Genomic DNA, 20,615 nt, shown 5'->3' with positions numbered 1-20,615 from the left:
GTTTGTCATTCAGTCGGTTTTTTAACCGATGTTCCACATTTGATGTGTGTGCACCATGTTCTTAAATGTGTGTAATATGTAGCCGTGATGCCCTGTCTGCAATATCTAGTACACTGTGTGCATAAAAGCAAAGAAAATACTGGAGCGATTCCCCTCTAAAATACCATTTTGGAAAGAACTGTAGAGCTATTAACTGTGTATTTCCTCGCACCGTTATATTCTCTGAAGAATGTGCTTTGTAGCTCCAGCAGCCTTTTGAGGGATCTTTAGATGTGATGCAGTTTTCAAGAACAAGTTTATCACTTTCAGGCACAGCAAAGTGTCCCTTGGAGATGTAGGTAAGCTGTTTTTTGACCCACAGACCCATATTTCCCATATTGAACCATCATCACTGTAAGTGTAGGTGTGCATCTTCAGTTGTGGGTTGCTCTCAGATAAATACATTTAGTTCACCACACATCCAGCAAATCCTTACTATCTAGTTCCACATGGATTTTGCTACATAGTGATGGAAAGACTCACTTTACAGAGAAAGAAGAAATCATGCAAATTCATCCTCTGCCTCTTGTCCACAGGCCTGGAATTGAAGTTACCGAGTTCACTAAAGAGCCAGGCTAGATATGATATTAAATGCTTGTAGCATCAGCTGGGTGAATACTTGATAATTATTGGGATTGTGAAGGGGAATTTGACCCTTCCCCTGAAGCTAGCATTTCCCGGGGGGGCGGGGGGCGGAATCTAAATTGGCTGTGTTACTATAAAATCTATAGACATGTGGTTTGGCCCTCAGGTGACTCCTAGAGGTGGTTCGTAGAGGTGACATAGTCAAATCTGCAGATTCTTTGGAACAGGATTAAGATTTTTTAAAGGCGAATTGACAATCCCGTGTGTAATAAATGAGGGTGTTAGATCGCTGGTTGCCTGATCTTACACAGTATCATGTTAGGCAACTCAGTAGGAAGTTGTATACAAGTTGTATGCAGTAGGCTTTATTTCTTTTTAAGGCATAAAGGAGGTCAGTTACTCAGGAAGTAGTGATGAATGAAAACTGCTCAGGGATTAAGAGTGAGAGGTAACTTTCTGATTGATAATCCATGCAAAGGTAAGGAACGTCATTTCCCGGGGTTGCGTTGCATCACTGCTAACGTAATTTCAGTTGTGCCTTTCAGCTTGCACTCTCCTTAATAGTATTAAGTTCGGTATGCAAAGTCTGGCTTCCATTTTGTAGCTGTCCTTGTTCCAATGTTCCTTTGCTGTTCATAAACACTTGCTGTCACTTTCCATGTGCTGCTTACAAGCCTCTGCCATTTGTAGTGCCTGCTGAGCTGTTCAGTTCTTCTGATCAGATGCAGCTGAAATGACACCCAGGAACTGAAAAGCACCCCTGCTTTCCAAGGAACTCCCATCCTTTCTGTAATTCATATTTTCTGCTGCATATTCAAAAATGTCCCCTACAATGAATGTATTCAGGTTCCACAATAGCTGTACTGCAGTGGCTTTGAATGCTTGGCACTTTTGTATTCACTATCATAATGCAAATATTGGGTGAGTTACATTTATTTCTGGAGTTAAGCTAATGCATTTTGTGTGCTTTTAGGGTTTCAGGAGTAAACAATGGAGAGGATAAGCGTGTGCACAGCGTCCAAATCCTAAACAGGGTTAGGTGTACTTAAGTCTGTTGATTTTCAAATTCTTTCTGTTATTCCTCGCTGCTGGCACTTGTTTTTGCCCAGTATTGTAATGAACATGCATTATAGAGTTATAAGACTTATACAGTTTGAAGTCTGGATTTGTTGGTGTTTTACATTACCATTACAGCATCAGAAAAGTGTACCTGGTAAAGTGCATTTTCTGATCAAACTTCATACGTTAAGTGAACAATGACTGAAGTATAGTGCATGAAAAACAAGCTTTTTTCAGTATGTATTTTCTGCCTTCTCATACCTTGGGCTCGATCCTTATTTATGGGGCAATCATAACCATGTCTACTCATTAGTATATCCTGTTGACCTCATTGGAACTTACTCCCAGGTAAGTGGGTTTAGAGTTGCAGCCTTAGTCATTCTTAGAGTAGATGCATCATGACTGTCTGGATCCAACCCAGCTTTTGAACTGTACAGTCCATATTGTGGGTTGAGTTGTGGCATTCTGGAATGAATTCTTCTGGGTTTCTTTGGAGATCTCCACATGGATTCATTTGCTTTACAGTCTAGACTACATTCTGAGCACAACTGCTTTAACTTTAGCCCCATTATTTAGTGGCTAAACAATAATGGGCTAAAGCTGAAGTGCAGTTAGCATGCAATGTGAGCACAGCATGGTATGCCAGGTGCAATAGTTGACCCATGAAACTTCCATTACATATTTGATGTAAAGAGTACTGAGATACTGTGTAAAACTGCTTTCAACACTAGTATAAAAGTACACAGTTTAAGCAAAGAGTTAGTGTGCTTCCACATGACTACACGAGTGCCTTAACTTCGGCATCCATTAAGGAGGAAACACGTTCTCTACCCATAAGATGGTGTGTTGGATTTAGATACTTTCTCTGAGGATGGGGAGATAAGGAAAGCATTGGTTTGTGCCCCTTAGCAAATACTGATTTATCTTCATTTAAATATATAATGTAGAAGCAAAAACTGAAAATGCAGTTCCTTCAGGTTTTGGAAGTTGGAGGTGTAATGTGAGAATTTGAAGAGTTAGCAGAAGCAGACTGGGCAAAGCCTGCTTCATCTTCTTGAAACCCTACTGGCTCCTGTCCAAGCTAAAATTACTGCCTGCTTTAAGCTTTTAGTTTCTCCTCTCCAGTGCAAGTCATAGGCATGCCACTCAAAAAAGATACTTAAAACAACAGTCTGGCATGTTTCCAGTTTTAGAAATGCAATCTGAAATTTAAACCCACCCATGTTCTACATAAATGTAAGTGGAAGCGTAATTCATTCTGCAAATGCACCTCACCTTAAAACACTGCAGCGTGGTCTGGCTTAGCTAGAAATGAATGCTATTTTTATAGCAATTATGGGATTCATTTTGCCTCGTTTGCTGGTAAAGTAACTTTCTTTAAAGCTATTCCCAACCTTGTTAGGGAGCAATGCCAGTACATTTTACACTGTAGGAATAACATTTTCCATAGTAACAAGCCAGATTAGTCTTGTTGACCCACTGCTGTATATGGATGGTGGGAGTCCTGGTGTAGCTCTGGGTGGCCGTTATCTCCTACTCCTTGTCCAATAAAATAAGGATAGTCTAGGTGCAGCTGACATTTAGTAACATTAAATCCATGCATTTATTCAGTTTTAATATAGTGGCACTTAACAATTAGCTGTGTAATAAATTGTAGCTAGAGTAGATGGATCTGGCCTCCCAAGAAGCATTTTTGGGGGGGTGGGGGAAGGAAACCACACAACCACAGAAACAGAAATTGCTGCAGTTCTTGCCACTCTCCAAGAGGTAAGCTGCTGTTAACATTTTTCTCTCCTTCCCCCAAAAATGTCACTTCTGTAGATGCTGACCAAGCATTGCTTAATAGTCCCTTCCTGGAAAGGTGCTCAATTATGTGGTTGCCAATTTCAGTCTGATTGCAGACCTGGTTTTATCGTATTACCTTGATGGATGATCTGTGCAAGGAGGAGGTCCCCTGCTCATTCTGGACCTTGCAGTGGCCTCTGATGGCATGTAATGAACCACCCCGAGATCTATGGGTATAGAGCAGTATACAGATTTAATAAATAATAAAAATCAACCATGATATCCTTCAAGACAAGCTCTGTAACTTGAAGGCGGTGTTTCAGTAGTTGTGCTTGTCTTGGACAGCTGCTCTCAGAAGACAGGGCAAGGGCTTTTACTGCTTGGCCCATCATGCCATTTATCCTATGTGCTCCTGCAGGGGTCCCCTGTATCCTTTCAGTATCTTCATGATGCCTCTTGAGTGAGCTGTGAACTCTTCTGCACAGTATTGACCTAGTTATACCCTTTCAAAGATCACTTGGAAATGGCAGATAGTTAAAAATGTGGGTTCCGACTGTTTTGGTAATAGAAACATATCTTGCAGGTGCATTGGTTTATTTCCAGGCACTATTCAAAGTATTAGTGCTCATCTTCCAAAGTCCTGGTGGATGCATTGGGCACCTAAAGGGATCACCTTTATATGGAAAAAGGTGGGCTACATTACTGAGTTTTCCAGCAGAGACTGGGTATGGATTTTAATAGAATATAGTCTAAGAGATGTACAGTGGCTTGAGTAGTATAGAAATCCCATAAGTGATATTTCTGTACCAAAGAGATGTTGCCTGCTCCATCTGCATGCAACTGCTGGCTTATTCTGACTGGACTTCCATTAGGAGTACAATCAAATCAATGGTAGCATAGATTGATGCATTACTTTGTTAAAATATCTATGTTACTTATGAAATGGAGCCTTGTACTATTGTTCATAACCAAATTTTAAAGAACATTAAATAAGGCATTCAAAAACACGATCCATTTAGTGTTTAACATTTGATCAACTGTACTGCTTTAACACTTGACTAGTCCTATATAATTTTCCCAACTTTTTTCTTATAAAAACCCCAACAACCTTTAACAACATTAAGCTATACTGGGGAATGCTGGTTTGAGTCAGGCAGAATGTTACATGATGATGCTTGATGTTCACTACTGCCTGCCCCTAGCTTTACTTATGATTTGTTTCCTGAAAAATCACCTCTCAAAATCTGAAAGTTTTTGGGGAACACACTGGTGTTCTGATTTCAGAAAAACAGAAGTTCTTCTACTTATGACTATACACTGACATTTTTATTTAAAGCAATCACTTTATTAAGCTTCAATTGTTCTGCTCTACAGTGTCAGGCTCATACTAGAATTTCACCAGGACTTCAGTCTCCATGGCACAGTAATTTTAAAGTGGTAAACAGTACAAAGTTATTTAAGGAACAGAAAGACTGATACAGAAGAGTACATGGTAGAGATCTTGTGGTGGTTTAGGGAGGGGCAGCAGGTTCAGCATCTGCTCCGGAAAGATGCATAAAAAGCTCTCCCATCTCTGTTACATCATTGTCAGCAGCTGGCAGTGTTCTGTTTTCTCGATCTTCAATAAAATCCCAGAGGCGAACAGAATTAAGGAACTAGAATAAAAAACAACAAAATAGAGTGCTCACTAATGACTCATACCTAAGAAGAAATCTGCTTAAATACTGCATACACCTGAACTGAAAAGCAGGGTACTGCTACAGCTAAAACAGCATCCTCCACAGTGCAGTACAAGAATGACAAGGCCTGCTTCCCTTGGTACCAAAAAGATGCCAGCTGCAGAGAGGCACATGGGTCACTGCCAGAATTTCATTGATGTGTGTGAAGAGTTAGCTTTTCTTGGAGGCTACAGTCCCCTATTTGCCCATCTAACTCACTAGTCCCAGGCAAAGATTTTTCACAGCACTTGAAACTGGCACCTTTCTCTGTGCAAGCATGTGCTTGACCAGTGAGCTATCAGTCCTTGCCCTAGGAAGGGCCTTTCTGTAAATGCAAGCTTGTGATCCTGGCCTTTGTATTTCCAAGACCTTAACAGCTCTTGGGTCCAGCTGATGGGAGTGTGTGTTGTAGCTGCTACTACTCTACATTCCCATTGGACCCTAAGGCCTCTGAATGAGCTCTGAAGTCCAGGACTTCAAAGCATGCCGCTGTGCCTGCACTGCCAGCAAGGGCTATAGCACTAGCTGTGTAGGTATCTGTACTGATCTGACAAAACAGCATTACGCTTAAAGTAACGGTTATAAGCAACAAGTGCACTATTATTAGAAATACAATAGTCTCTACTGAAAAGAAGCCTACTTGGATGATCCAAACATATAAATGTGCAATTTTCAGGGCTATTTAAAACCACACTTGCTAGCTAGGCAAAAATGAACAAGTACACTCAAGCATTTGTGTTTTAAATGCCAAATAAACTAGATTCTGAAATTGAAAAAACTCCATTGTCAAAATGAGATTCATCACTCGGGATCTTAGGAAAAGAGCACTCTGTTCCCCAAAGGGGCCAGCTATGCTACAGCTGATACACTGAAGCCTTTTATGAATGTATAAAAGTGTCAAAGCCTTCAGTGGAAGAATGTGTCGGATCACTGAAGCCCAGCGCTGCTGTTTAGTTGCGAGAAGACACATGGCTGGAAATCTTACCCGGACAGTCCCCTCAGAGCTAAGCTGCTTTCGTGGTTTCTCTGGTTCAGCCCGTCTCCCATCTGGATAGGCATGCAGGTACAGACACTTCCCCCCAAATGGGCAGGTCCCTTTACCCTGGTCAAAATATTTGCAGGCCTTCCTCCTGAACATAGGAGAGAGAGAGAAAACACAAGGGCATTCATTTATACCCTAAATCTCAAGGTGGCTAATGTTGCTAAAAACAAGAAAAAAAAAGTAAATACAGGAGTGACCAAAGTAAAGGCACCTAAGGCACTTCAATGCAAGGGGAGATTGTCAGTGGCATTATTGTAGGCATTTATTGCTTGCTTTACTGTAAGGTAAGAGGAAAGCAATTAAACACAAAGAGCTTGACGAATTTCCTCCAGCACCCATCACTAACTCTCCCTCCGATTAGATTTGCATTGGTGACTCTGCTCAACAAAGCTTTAGGTGAATAGAATGCTTCTCCATCAATCTCTACTGGAGCAGAGCAGTGATGTACAGTCCCTGGCTATGACAGTCCCTGTGCAGATCAGATCGCCAACCCTTTGCAGCCACTCTTTCTCCCATGTATCTTCAGAGAAAGGAAGCTGGGTGTGATATGGCAGTGGATGTGTGCATTTATTTCTGGTCCTGTTCTGACTGTAGTATACCAATGTGAGACTTCACTGGGAAGTGTACAGAGTGTTGTGGTAAAAGAGGCTTAGGACAATGTTAAGGAACTGTGATCTCTTTTGACCCAATGGCACACTTTAGTTTCTTACTAGAACAAAACGGAAGCAGGCAAGAATGTAAGACATGTGGCTTCAGCCATAACTTTATTATATTATAGGAGACTTGTTTTATTATAAAATCTTTAATTAAAAATTGTAAGTAAAATTTGAGCGTAACACAGTAACTTTAACCAGCTATTAAGTTCAACTGTTAAAATCCGAAGCAAGAAGGGGATAGATTCTTTCTGAGAGAAAAACCCACTCACAGAATCGGTTTTATTTAGGACAAAAAATTCTGTTCAGACATCATTTTACATTCTGAGTCACTTAGATGGGTCAACCATCCAAGCCTGTGATACCACAAAAGCATATTAACTGTACTTCCCATTAATCTGCATTAAGGAAGCACATTGTCCTAACTGAGAAAGGCAGCTTGCAACTTGCTTCAAATTATATTTAATAGGGCAGATCTTACTGCAATTTGAAAGTTCTATTTGGGTGCTTTAGTTGAGATTTGTGCAATCCAGGGGCTGGACTAGATGAACCTTGGGTTCCCTTCCAACTCTACAATTCCATGATTCTGATTCTATAAAAGATGGTCAAAGGCAGAAAAGATTTCAGCCTGAGACCATGTCAAAAATGCTAGTAACTTTGCTATTATGTATTTTTACCATTCCTCTCAATTCCTCTATCAAGACAAATCCAAAATGATTTTTTGGGGTGGATTTGTTCCATAAAAGAGCTGCAAAGTCAGGAGGTTTACTGCCAGGTCTTTCCCTTCCTGCATACAGGTCCATTTTTGGAGCTGTCACGCTTAGATTTTCCACAGAAGTATATAATTTATAGCCTTCAGACACAAAACACCGAATCATAGGCTCAAGCTGCTTGTTCTGATCAGCAGCTGCAGATTTCAGCTCTAGATGTATTAATAGCACAGCCCCTGATGTGACTGATAAGCATAAACACTGCATAAATAAAGAGTAACACAATGTAAACAACAAAAGCTTTGCCTTTTGAGGCACACACATCTCAGAGACCAACAGTGAAGGTCACAGAATGACACAGCTGGCATTTGGTTAATTACAACAAGCATTTAACCAAATGCTAGATAGATTAGTAAGATATGTACACAATTCACTGTTGGCTCACATAAAATGAACTATTCACCACATGTGGGTTTTTGTTTTGTTTTGACAAATTTTAAGGGGACAGTTTGATCAAAATAGTGTGAGAATTTTAACAGGGAGAAATGTAAAGTATTGCACTTGGGCAAAAAAAATGAGAGGCACAAATACAAGATGGGTGACACCTGGCTTGAGAGCAGTACATGTGAAAAGGATCTAGGAGTCTTGGTTGACCACAAACTTGACATGAGCCAACAGTGTGACGCGGCAGCTAAAAAAGCCAATGCAATTCTGGGCTGCATCAATAGGAGTATAATATCTAGATCAAGGGAAGTAATAGTGCCACTGTATTCTGCTCTGGTCAGACCTCACCTGGAGTACTGTGTCCAGTTCTGGGCACCACAGTTCAAGAAGGACACTGACAAACTGGAACGTGTCCAGAGGAGGGCAACCAAAATGGTCAAAGGCCTGGAAACGATGCCTTATGAGGAACGGCTAAGGGAGCTGGGCATGTTTAGCCTGGAGAAGAGGAGGTTAAGGGGTGATATGACAGCCATGTTCAAATATATAAAAGGATGTCACATAGAGGAGGGAGAAAGGTTGTTTTCTGCTGCTCCAGAGAAGCGGACACAGAGCAATGGATCCAAACTACAAGAAAGAAGATTCCACCTAAACATTAGGAAGAACTTCCTGACAGTAAGAGCTGTTCGACAGTGGAATTTGCTGCCAAGAAGTGTGGTGGAGTCTCCTTCTTTGGAGGTCTTTAAGCAGAGGCTTGACAACCATATGTCAGGAGTGCTCTGATGGTGTTTCCTGCTTGGCAGGGGGTTGGACTCGATGGCCCTTGTGGTCTCTTCCAACTCTATGATTCTATGATTAGGTTGAAAACATACTTTCATTCTAGATTTGCTGTTTCAGTTAAGCACTGCACTTAAAAATGTTGTCCTGGCAAAGTAATGATTAGAAAAAGACTTCTTAAATTTCCTGATGTATTCCCCACCCCACCATGGGTAAAAAAATCAGGATCTTTAGCACTTTTAGAGAAAATGGATATTGAAATGATTTGTGGTCTGACCTTAATACCAAGTTACAGCCTAAATGCAAATAGTAAACAAGTCTTTTCAGATATTCTACTTCATTAACCTCAGAAATGAGGCCATAAATTTCTATATATGAGATTGAAGATTAATTCAACCCGAGGACTGCATTCTCCAAAAAGACACAGTAGCAAAGTACCTGGCCAGGCTATCTGAGGCCTGAAGTGCGGCTCGATGGAACTAATCATCAAGAGTCCCCACTTGAATTCAATATGACACACATTTAAAAAAAGAGAAAAGACGGCCTTTTCCAGATGCCAATACTCACTTTCATTTCAAGGGATAAAAAAGTGTGAGCCTAGCCAAGTGGAAGAATGCTAGAAAAACAAAAAAACTAAACAGGGGTAGGTGGATCACCAGTGATCACTTGTAACTCGCAAAACTTGCATTATGGGACACACAGCTTCTTGCATTTTTATCTTGTGAACTGCGCCGAGATCTTTTGGTGAAGGATGATATATAAACAGAACTAAATAAATAAATAAAATTCTTATGCAAAGGCCATGGGTCAATTTGGGCATAAATGTTGCTTGATAACCCCAAACCAAAAGGATTGGGAACGTAGTGGGCTCACATGGCCTCTATTTCCATACCCCCATCTACATCTGCTCTGTTGGCAAATCAACTTTGCCTAGAAGACAGAATTGCAAATTATGGTTTGCAGAAACCAGTTTGCCTACATCCAGAACTGAAGGACAGATGAAGAACAGAAGGCCAAAATGGGAGGATGGAGTGTATTAGCCTGGGTATTCTTCATAGCAGGACTTGGCCTTTCATCTGAATCAAAATACTAGCGTGCTAAAGGGTGAAAAAAAAAATCACTATTTGGATCAGTATAAACATGTTACCAAACTCTTAACCAACACATCCTGGAGTTATTTTAATGGGGGGGGGAGGTATTTCATCCCACTGATTGCCACTTTTATGTTTAATAGTCTGATAGACATATTCACAAAAACCTTTTTAACTACAGAAGTATTCTGTATACTGCATACTGCTCTAGACTGAGACAATAATAGCTTGTTCGATCTCCTGTCGTGTTATTTTAGAATTCAGGATTGTCCTATTTTCTTGTGACAATTTAGATAGTCCGTTTTTTACCAAAAATTGTTTAATCTCAGCATCATCTTGCGGCCCTTGGGTGTATAATTTTTTGAAATATCTCTGGAAACACTTTCTAATGTCCACTGGATTCTGGATGTTTTTTCCATCAACCTCTAAATTCGTGACAGTATTTAGTTTTTGTCTTCTCTTCAACTGCCAAGCTAGCAGTTTTCCACATTTATTCGCCGACTCAAACGTTTTTTGTTTCATTAATTTAACCTTCCATTCAATTTCCTGATTTATCAATTTAGAATATTGTGTTTGATAAAGTTTAATTTCTCTCAGAGTTGGCTGTGACTTCGGATTCACTCTTAATTTCTTCTCTAATTCTTTTATTTTTTCCAAGATCTTATCTTTTTTCTCATTTTGTGTTCTTTTCTTTACTGCATTCTGTTGTATCAAGAATCCCCTCATTACAGCTTTACTTGCGTCCCAGATTATTCTTTTTTCCACCATATTATTCATATTTATCTCAAAATAGTCCTTCAGAACTTTTTGGGCCTTCTTGGTAATTTCCTGATCTCTAAACAAATTGTCATTCATCTTCCATCTGAAGGATCCAGTTGGTAATAGTGTCATATCCATCTTTACTGCATTATGGTCGGAGCAGGTCTTTGGGCAGATTTCCACTTTTCTGACCTTAGGTGCCAGGCCTCTGGAGATCCATATTTGGTCGATTCTTGTCCAGGTCAGTTGGGCTTCAGAAAAGAATGTTCCCTCTCTTCCTAGTGGGTTCTTTGTCCTCCAAATGTCAATCAAATCCATATTGTCAGTCATTTCAAAAAAGGTTTTAGGTAGTCTGCCGTCTTTTGTAACATTTTGACTTTGTGACTTGTCCATGTTAGTTGATACGACCCCATTCATATCTCCCATCATTATGATGTTGTTGTAGTCTAGGTAGTCCAGCATTGTCTCCTGCAACTTCTTGTAGAATTCCGATTTCCCTTCATTAGGTGCATAGATTCCTAATATCAGCAATTTCTCTCCTTGATATTGTATCTCAATAGCCAAAATTCTTCCATGTTCATCTTTAAATAGGAATTTAGGTGACAGGCTCTCTTTTGCATATATCACCACACCTCTCTTCTTAACTTTGTCGGACGATACAAATTCCTGGCCCAATCTTTTATTTATTAACACTTTTCTGTGGAGCCTCGTCACATGTGTTTCTTGTAAACAAATAATGTCCAATTGTTCTTTTTTTAATATATGAAATATTTTCTTCCTTTTTTCCGGAATGTTACAGCCATTAATATTCCAGCTCAACAGTTGCAGAGACATCCTGGACTATCTGGTTATTTTTCAAGGGGTGGTATCTTCTCAGGATCTTCAGGTTCCACAGATGCTGATGTTGGTACTGGCGTTGCCTCAGGCCCAGAAGGTAGTTCAATTCCTTTTTGAAGGTCCTCTCCGTATGTGGACAAGAATTTGTCTCTCTCTTCCGGTGTTCTTACTTTAACCTTTCTCCCTCTAAAGGTAAAAGATATTCCTTGGGGAAATTCCCACCTGAATGGAATTGCGTTGCGCCTTAGTAGTTTAACAAGTTCAGAATAGGCGGCTCTAAGATCAAGCAGTAGTCTTGGGATATCTTTATAAATTTCAATTCTTCTATCCAAAACCTCCAGTGATTTTACAAAATGTAATCCCAAAATCTTATCCCTTTCCTCCTTTGATCTCAGTGTTATCAAACAGTCTCTGGGCCTCTCCTTCTTTATAAATTAATAGACTTTATGTTTAATAGTCTGATAGACATATTCACAAAAACCTTTATAACTACAGAAGTATTCTGTATACTGCATACTGCTCTAGACTGAGACAATAATGCAATATATTAATTATTATTATGTAATTGAACTCCTCATCAAACAACTCTGGTCTCACATTATAATAATCATAATACTTACCCCACTCCCTGTTTAAATGCTTCAATCAGCTCGTTCTTTTTAGTCTGATCTTCCACCCAATACACACTGGGAATTACAAACTCTGATATCACACGACATTCTGGACAGGACCTTGGATAAAATTTAAAAAGTATATGTGTAGTTTGCTGAGAAGAAGCAGTTTCATCCAATTCAAGAGCAATACCAAGCACTTCTGAAGTACAAGTAGCCTGTGGCCTGGAAGCAATATCTGGGGCCCAATGTGATTTCTGGCAGCTCCGAAAGCTCCCCCACCCTAAAAAAACCCTATCTTTTTTTTAAAAAGTTTTTTTCTGAGGATGAGGGAGCTTGAAAAAAGAAAAGCGAGCAGGGCAGGAGGGGGCAGTGTTGAGCTCCAATCTCACACTGGGGTGAAAAGAGGTTTCAACCTCTCCCCTTATCAGTGTGATGATGGGCTCCATCATAAGAGCTGATATGAGCAGAGATTTCAGCTCCTCTGTTCAGATCAGTGTGGTAACTGGGATGCAAATTTCTGTTTCTCAAAGCTGATGCAGGTCACAGCAATTCAAAGCACAGTATTAAAAAGAGATGGCCTCATACTCCCTACTCTTTTGCCTTCACCCCCACTTCCAGAGCTGATCCAGGCATGATTCTTTCCCACCATTTAATTTTTATCTGCATTCAATGACATGCTCAGTGGCTACAGTATGCTGAATGTTGGGATGGCAGCATTCCTTATCCAAGGAACCAAATTTTAAAAATGCTAGGTTTCAGCATTTTCTGTACAAACACACACACACACACACACACACACACACACTATTTTCTGAGGCTCACACTGAAGCCAACAAACAAAATTGTCTGTTCTCATCAATAACCCCACTTACATATTCCATAATATCTTTTGGTTGTTGTTACAAATGGGGGTTTCCCCATCAATTGAAAAAATTCCTGTAACAATGCAATAACAAAAAACCGTAAGCAAAACTTTCCTTAGTCAATCCTCAGCTACACTACATCTCGTTTGAAGATGCAAAGGAAAGAAATAAGAAAAGTATCCCGCACTGTATTCTGAAAATGAAGGTTGTTAGGAACTTACTTTATGATTGGATTCTCAAACTGCTTGACACCCCTCCACTGCCGGATACAGGACAAGCAGTATGTGTGATTGCAGTTGGAAAGGATTCCAAATCTTCTTTCGGATGCTGATGGTTTGTCATATACCACTTCCATGCAGATACTGCACACCTTGTCCTGACTTGCCTGAAAGGCAAAGGCTTTCTCCATCTCGTGTTCAAACGTAGCCATGCACATCTATATATGTAAGAAAAGCCCAAAATATATTAGATATTTTTAAAGGAAGCAGAGGGAAGGACTGCTACTATAGGTTTCTGTCATGGAGCCACTACAATGTTCTGACAGTACAGTCCTAAACCTGTCGATTTAGAACTGGCAGAGCAATTCAAACCCCTCATATGCCTTGCTGGGAGTAGAGGTTCCCTCCATCCAGTCCTGCCTGGCTCTGTCAGCCTCAGATGGTGGAGGAGCTCCACCAATGAGAAGCACTTGAATATGCCCACTTATAGAGCAGGTGCAAGTTACTGCCAACAGCATCCCAGATGGCGACAGCCAGTGGGAGGGAGCAGGACTGGGCTGGCCCTGGATCTACTAGATTCTGTGCAGACCTTGCTGTTGTCATTGTGATGGCAAATGAGTCAGATCTGGGCCTGTTCACAGCAGCCTGGGAGCTGGCACAGCAGAGGGACATTTTCTCTGCTTCCCCCTCTTGCCTCAAGCACCAGTCTGTACGTGCAGTGCTGGCATTGCTGCTCCATCAAGTCCCACTGCCACCTGCCAGGAACATAGGATTGCAGCCTAAGTGCCATTAAATCAAGCTTTTTCTAGGGGTTCCACTAACCATCCAAAGCAGATTTGTGGAGGGAGAGTAGAGGAACAAAAGTTCCCTTGCTAGATTGATACAAATTTTCCTTGGTAATAAAACAAACATTAATTAAGAACCCCCTCACCAAAAACACAGTAGCTGCTTTGTTGTTGTTGTTTTAAAAAGAAGAATATAAATACTAAACCAAACCAAACCCACCAGCGTAAAGACCTTGGACAGCCAAGGGACTGACATTAAGCTATAATTAAGCATGCAGCTGACCTTGGATTTAAAATGGCAACTGGATACAATTATGTGACAGTAGAATTTTACAGATGAGGCCCACACAATTTCAGACCCATTAAGCTTAATGAAGCCTACCAGCAACTATGTAAATGCCCTATTTTCACAGAGCGGGGGGGGGGGGGGGACGGGGACTGTCAAGCACCTGGTGATCACATCACAGTGTACAGCTGGTGAGCTGAATTTGGCATGATGGGTCACAAGTTGAACAGTCCTGATATATGAGAAGTTAACAGCATTTAATTTAATACTGATGAGTAATCTGTCTGAAGAGGGTGAGGGGTGGGAGAGGAAGTAGCTTTGGTTTTAACATGGGACAAAAGAGGAAGTGGGGTATGTTGGGCCAGGCCCAATGATCTCTGCCTGGAAAGAAGTGACATAGGATTCCGCCCCATTTGAGCACTGGGCTAACATAAAGATTGTCCGTTGCCTTAGCACAGCATATTGCAGGAGAGCCATCAGGCAGGAAGGGTCAGGAAAAGAAGAATGGAACTACCGTAGTATTCAACTACTGCATCCCATCAGTGCAAGAATTAGTGCTTGTGCTACAGGGCATTTCGTCCCTCCATGCATGCACCACATTCTCCCCAAATCTCTTCCACAGGGTTGGGGGAACTCCTAGAAATGTTTAAGGGAATGTGGGGAGGGAGAGAGAGAAGAACATTCCACTGAAAAAGCAGAAATTATTGGGCTGATGGAATATCCACTTAGCATTATGTTGGATACAACCTGGTAAGTAAGGGCAGAGTGTGAAGGCTATGGTTTTGTACTATCAATCATTTTTAAGAAGAATGGAAGCAGTATAGGAAACATTCCCAGAAATGCAATGTATAGAATACAGTATGCAAGAACATTTATAGATACATTCTGCGTTAAATATTTGATTACTGAAACCAACTATATTATTCAAACGAAATACAAGACAATCCATTTAAAAGCATCAATCAAATCTAAAAATAACAGTACAACATTAGCACACCTATAAGAAGCTCAATGGAATTTCATTACTTCTAATCAGTTACACTTAAGAATTTAGCAGCAGGTTGAATTCTAAGGCTAGTTTCATGAGACTGGTGCATTCAACACCTACTTTGGTTTTAGATTCTGATAATGCTACAATAGACATATTTTAATATAGCTGTGAAAATTATATTTCATGGCTTCACACACTGATTATACTGTATTTTAAGTATTATTTTCCAATGCAATTTTACATACTACTTTCTCCAGTAATTGACTCAAGTTATTAGTATTTTTTAAGCCACTTGATTACTCATGGAAGGTGACAAAAACATACTTGTAGATACCTTAAAATGAAGCTTACCAATAAACTAGAGGAAAATATGCTAGCAAAAATGTAAGACTACACTGACACAATAGCATTATCATGGTTTCCTACTACAATAGTGAATCACATTATTAATCTACATGGAGTAAATTTAAAGAGGAAGCTTTCCAACTAACCACAGTCCCCCACAATGTCTGAACTTGGGGATCTGTGGCTTGTTCAAACTATGCCTAGCGAGACCAAGCCAGGATCCGGGGGAAAAAGTCAGCTGCAGCATAAACAAAACCACAGTCCACCAAGTTCAGATGACATAGGGAGCGGTGGTTAGTTTAAAACCAGAAGCCAAAGATTCCAGTCTACTTGATGAAGGCACGAAAGAGCAGAAGAGGGAACTTGAGACCTAGGCTCACTACAGCTCACTCTCATGGCAGGAAACCATAGATTCTAGCTAGATCTGTAGGAGGACACTAAAAACCAAAAATAACATAGATCTACAAGACGTTTCAAGAAATATAGTTTCAGGTTGAAATTAGTTTTCTTTTTAGTCATGTTTACCTTTTCATGCATCTTTCTCTGTTCTGGGTCAAAGGGATGAAGTACTTGCAAGCCACAGATTTCACACACTTGCCCATGGAGGTAGAGACATCTGTCACCAAACTGGCACATGCCAGCTGCTGCATAGGGACATAACTGTTCGCCATCTGCATATGAACTTCCAGGTTCAGCATCATCATCTTCAAGCCCACTGCGGATAGCTTCCAAATATGAATGGGGCTTTGCTTCTAGAGCATCTGTTGGAACACTGCAACATGCTGAATCACTCTGAGCGCTGCATCTCGTCCTTTCCTCATTTGAGCCACATAAATCTTGGGAGAGGAGAAAATAGCATGTGATCATGTGAAACAGAAGAGCTACGGTTAGCTGCTCATGAAATATCCCATCATAAGGTAATAAAGCAGCTGGCAGGCATTTCTAAATTGCAATTTAATTCAACTTGCCTCCACTAAACACAGGGAACCTACTTTCATCTTCAGATCATAGAAAGCTTTATCATCTCCAGTCATGCACTTTAATTACTCACACCCAATTATTTCTGGAACAAGCATCAGAAAAACATGCATCCAAAATTAAAGAATGGGTGAAAAATAATTGCAAATTTACAAAATGCCAGTCATGGCAGCAGGCACAGTGTGCATGAAGGGAGAGCTTGTAAGTTTCCAGGATCCTAGAGGTGAAGATTGAGTAGCTCTTGCCCTCCCTTCACAGCAACAGTCTCCCCAAGTGCAGCGCTGTATCTTTCTCCATATGAGTGAATGGCAGCCATGCACTGACATTGGAGGATGCAAAAGGGTGCACTCAGGAACGTAATGGTGTGTGGGTGTGTGCACACGAAACCAACTTTTTAAACCTCAGCCATTAAGAATCAAGTCTGCTCCTATCTGCCAAAGTTGGGGCCTGTTTCTTGGTCACTGTAGGCCAGAGCTTTCCAAACTATACATTGTGACATGTTAGTGTGTCAGTTGCAGTGTGTGAGTCTGTTTATGTAAGGACAAATGCTTGGAATCATTTAGGACCAAATAAAAAGCAGCAAATAAGCAAAACAACCAAGTGTCAACAGCATTAGAAAAATGGAAAAAAACCCCACTCTTACCTCTGTCTCTGAGCACTAATGTCTTCTTTTCACGTTTTCCAGGCTCATGTACTTTACTTTTTGTTATAGGTGTATTTTGCTCCGGCTGAGTGTTAAGGCTGTAGAATGGTGGTGCAGAAGCGCAAAGTGTCCTAGTACTCACTATGGCACCTGATGCAGAAGGTCTAACATGATCATATCTTAAGAACAAATAAAAAGACCACAAATATTAACTGCGGAAGACATTTATTTCAATGCATTTGTGCTAGTACAATTACCCTACTGTGTAATTCTCAGGTTTGGGGGGATAGCCACCCTTGCAAAAAGGGACTTGTTTCAATAGGCAGGCTGTTTAAAAGCAGGTGGGTTCTTAAGAATGAGTGTCACTCACTGCTTGGACGAATTCAGCAAAATCTACACTAAACATACAATGAGTATGAGTTACTGCACTTCTAACGTATTCACAGTACCTTCCTATGCAAGAATAAGTCCCACTGATTTCAATTAAGTGAGGGACAGGGTTGCAGTTTTCCAGCAGAATTCTACTCAGAAGTAAGTCTTATTGAATTCAATGGGCCTTAGTGGGGTAAGGACTGCAGTCTAAATTGACTTTTAAATCTTTCTATAACATAACTAAAATCCCCTTAGGAGAGACTACATCCCTCATCTAGTTAAGCCCAGAAAGTACTCTTAAGAGTACATAGGATCCTTAGGATTGCAGCATAAACATCCCAGTTCTATGCACTGAGTTCAATGGTATATACACCCAAGAAAGTGTATATGGGATTGTAACTTTAGATCAACCAGCTGGGCTTCACACAATGCAAAAACTAACTGTCCAGCTGCAACCAGGATATTGGAACATTAAGCTCTTCCTCTGATTTTAATAAAAATCTAGATATTACAAACCAAATAGAAGCCAAGCCACAAGCTGTTCTTCAAGTCTAGAGGATCAACAGCTTAGAAAATATCATTGGCATGACACTCCACCCCCCTGCAAAAAACCTGTATGTTTTATTTTTAAAACAAGCAGCCCATACCTGCAGCGAGTTCCATAGGCGCATTGGCCTTTCTGGTAGAATTTGCAGATAGTAGATGGTTTACTTGTAGACAAATCATGTGAAAACAGGCACCTACTTCCTTCACGGCATACCCCTTGCATAAAATACCTGCAGTGACAAAGAGAAAATACCAACAGATGACAGGCATTTAAACTATTTCTTGATGTTGTTCAGACATGACCAAAAATCAACCATCAAGCATTATGCATCAACTATAACATGCACCATAATGTGAAACCAGGAAAAGTGAGACAGAAATTAGGGCACAATTTCAAAAATGAAATGAACTTAGCAAAAGCATAAGTGATCAAGAGGTTGGAGCAACTCTTCTATAAGGAAAAATATTTAGGGCAGGCGTAGGCAACCTCGGCCCTCCAGATGTTTTGGGACTACAATTCCCATGATCCCTAGCTAACAGGACCAGTGGTCAGGTATGATGGGAATTGTAGTCCCAAAAAACATCTGGAGGGCCGAGGTTGCCTATGCCTAATTTAGGGCTTTTTTTGTTAGAAAAAAGGCAAGGAGGCAGAACCTCAGATGTGTATTGATTTTTACTGATTTGGGGAGCAGCTGCTCCCCTGCCTCCCCCTTGGCTACACCCATGCGGGCCACAGGAAGGAAAGGAGGTCGGGAAGGTGGCCATGGTTAGAAAATGTTTGGGAAACACAGGACAAGAGCATACAACACCAATCCTGGCATAACTATACTGGCTGCCAATTAGTTTCCAGGCCCAATTCAAAGTGCTGCTTTTGACTTATAAAGCCTTAAATGACTCAGGACTACAATACTTTAAGGACTGCCTCTCCCCATATGAACCAACCCAGACCCCGCTAAGACCCTTCTTTGTGTGCCTCCTTCACAAGAGGTCTGGAAAATCGCAACAGGAGAACAGGCATCGTTTGTGGAGTGCTCTCTCCACTATCATTATATAGCTTTAGGCACCAGGCAAAAACTTTCTTCTGTAACAAGGCCTTTGACCTTTAATTATCTGTGTTCTTTTAGAAGTCGGGTGGGATGTTTTTAAAGCATTTCTTTTTCCTCTTGGTTTTAATGTATCTTTGGATTGCCCTGAGCGATATAAAGCAACTGACTAAATAAATAGCAGAAAATGCACTTGACAGAATATGTTCTTTTAAAAGGTTTACTTTTTTAAAAAATCACCAACAATTCTCTCTCTCTATTTGGGTAATACTAGAAACTGGCACATCCCATGAAGCTGAATCATAGGAGATTCAGGATATACAAAATCTGGAAATGCTTCTTTTCAGAGCATAGCTAAACTATGAAATGTCCTGCCACATAACACGGTGAGGACCAGAAATCAGGGTCTTGAAGGTCAGCATCCCAGGCAGCATATGCCTCTGAATATCAATTGCCGGAATTCACAGGTGAGGAGAGCGCTGTTGTGCTCCTATTATGGCTCCGTGTCTGCTTGCGCACTGTTGAGAACGAGATGCTGGACCAGAAAGGGCCACAGTTCTGATCCAACAGGGCTGCTCTTGGGTTCCTCCTCTCGCACAACTAAGTTTCTGTTTCTCTTCCCTACTGGGGCGCACGCACCTCAGCTGCTCAAAAGCAAGCTAAATAAGTAGACACACACAGGCGCGTGCGGAGGCGAGCTAGGTAGGGATGGGGGGCCAGGATCACAGAGGTTGCCTCGTCCTCTCCTCCCAAGGAGGCCAGATCCCAAAGGGCCTCCTATACACCTAGTGGCTTCTAGGCCCACGAGGGTCCCCTTACAGGGCTTTGGGACCAACGGGGCTGCAGGCGGGAGGCGGGAGCGGGGTGTGTCCGCCTGTCACCAGGGAAATGGAACAAAGGTAGGAAGCAGAAGCAGCGGCGCCCGCCTCTCCTTCCCCTTCCGTTGGGTGGGGGAGGGGGCTCTCGGGAGTTTAACGGGCGGGAGGAGGGAGGGAGCCCGGCCGCCTCTCAACCCCTCCCCGGCGAGGGGCGGGGCGTGCCCGCGCGCCGTAGGGCGGTGGGTGGGGGAGGGGAGAGGTCGCAGTGCTCGGCGGCTCTGACCTGCAGGTCACGTCCTTAGTGCTGCTCATGTCTCCTCCGGCTCCGCTCCCGCTTCGGCGTCCCCTCCCGGCGCAGCTCCTCGCATTTTGGTTCCGCTGAGCCCTGAGAAGCTTAAGGCGGCGGGCGAAGGGAGGAGGAGGAGGAGCTGTTTGGGAGCCCTGCCAAAGCTACCCGGCCTCTTCTTGCAGGAACGGTTTCCGGTCGGAAGGCATTAGGAGAGCACGCGCGGCCGTAATTAGAGGCCGGATGCTTTCGGCTGTGGCGGAAATGGAGGCCGGCGGCGGCGGCCATGGAGACTTGCCGAAGCGCCTTGCCAGCCTGTGGGGCTAGAGCG

At 41.7% G+C, this 20,615-nt stretch overlaps 1 protein-coding gene across 1 annotated transcript; it reads right to left on the bottom strand.

Moving 5' to 3' along the window:
* Positions 1-4,791: 4,791 nt before the first annotated feature.
* On the bottom strand, positions 4,792-20,460 carry MKRN2 (makorin ring finger protein 2). Its single transcript, XM_080995489.1, has 8 exons — positions 20,282-20,460; positions 18,239-18,367; positions 17,220-17,398; positions 16,124-16,434; positions 13,195-13,409; positions 12,117-12,227; positions 6,172-6,316; positions 4,792-5,123 (listed from the first exon to the last, which is right to left on the bottom strand). Exons 1-8 carry the CDS (start codon positions 20,308-20,310, stop codon positions 4,980-4,982), a joined length of 1,263 nt encoding a protein of 420 aa, XP_080851615.1. The 5' UTR covers positions 20,311-20,460; the 3' UTR covers positions 4,792-4,979.
* Positions 20,461-20,615: the final 155 nt, after the last annotated feature.

The sequence above is a fragment of the Podarcis pityusensis genome, assembly GCF_964106645.2.
Source record: "Podarcis pityusensis genome assembly, chromosome: 2".
NCBI lineage: Eukaryota > Metazoa > Chordata > Lepidosauria > Squamata > Lacertidae > Podarcis > Podarcis pityusensis.
Note: the sequence above shows the minus strand (reverse complement) of the source record. Positions and strands in the feature narration are given on the sequence as shown.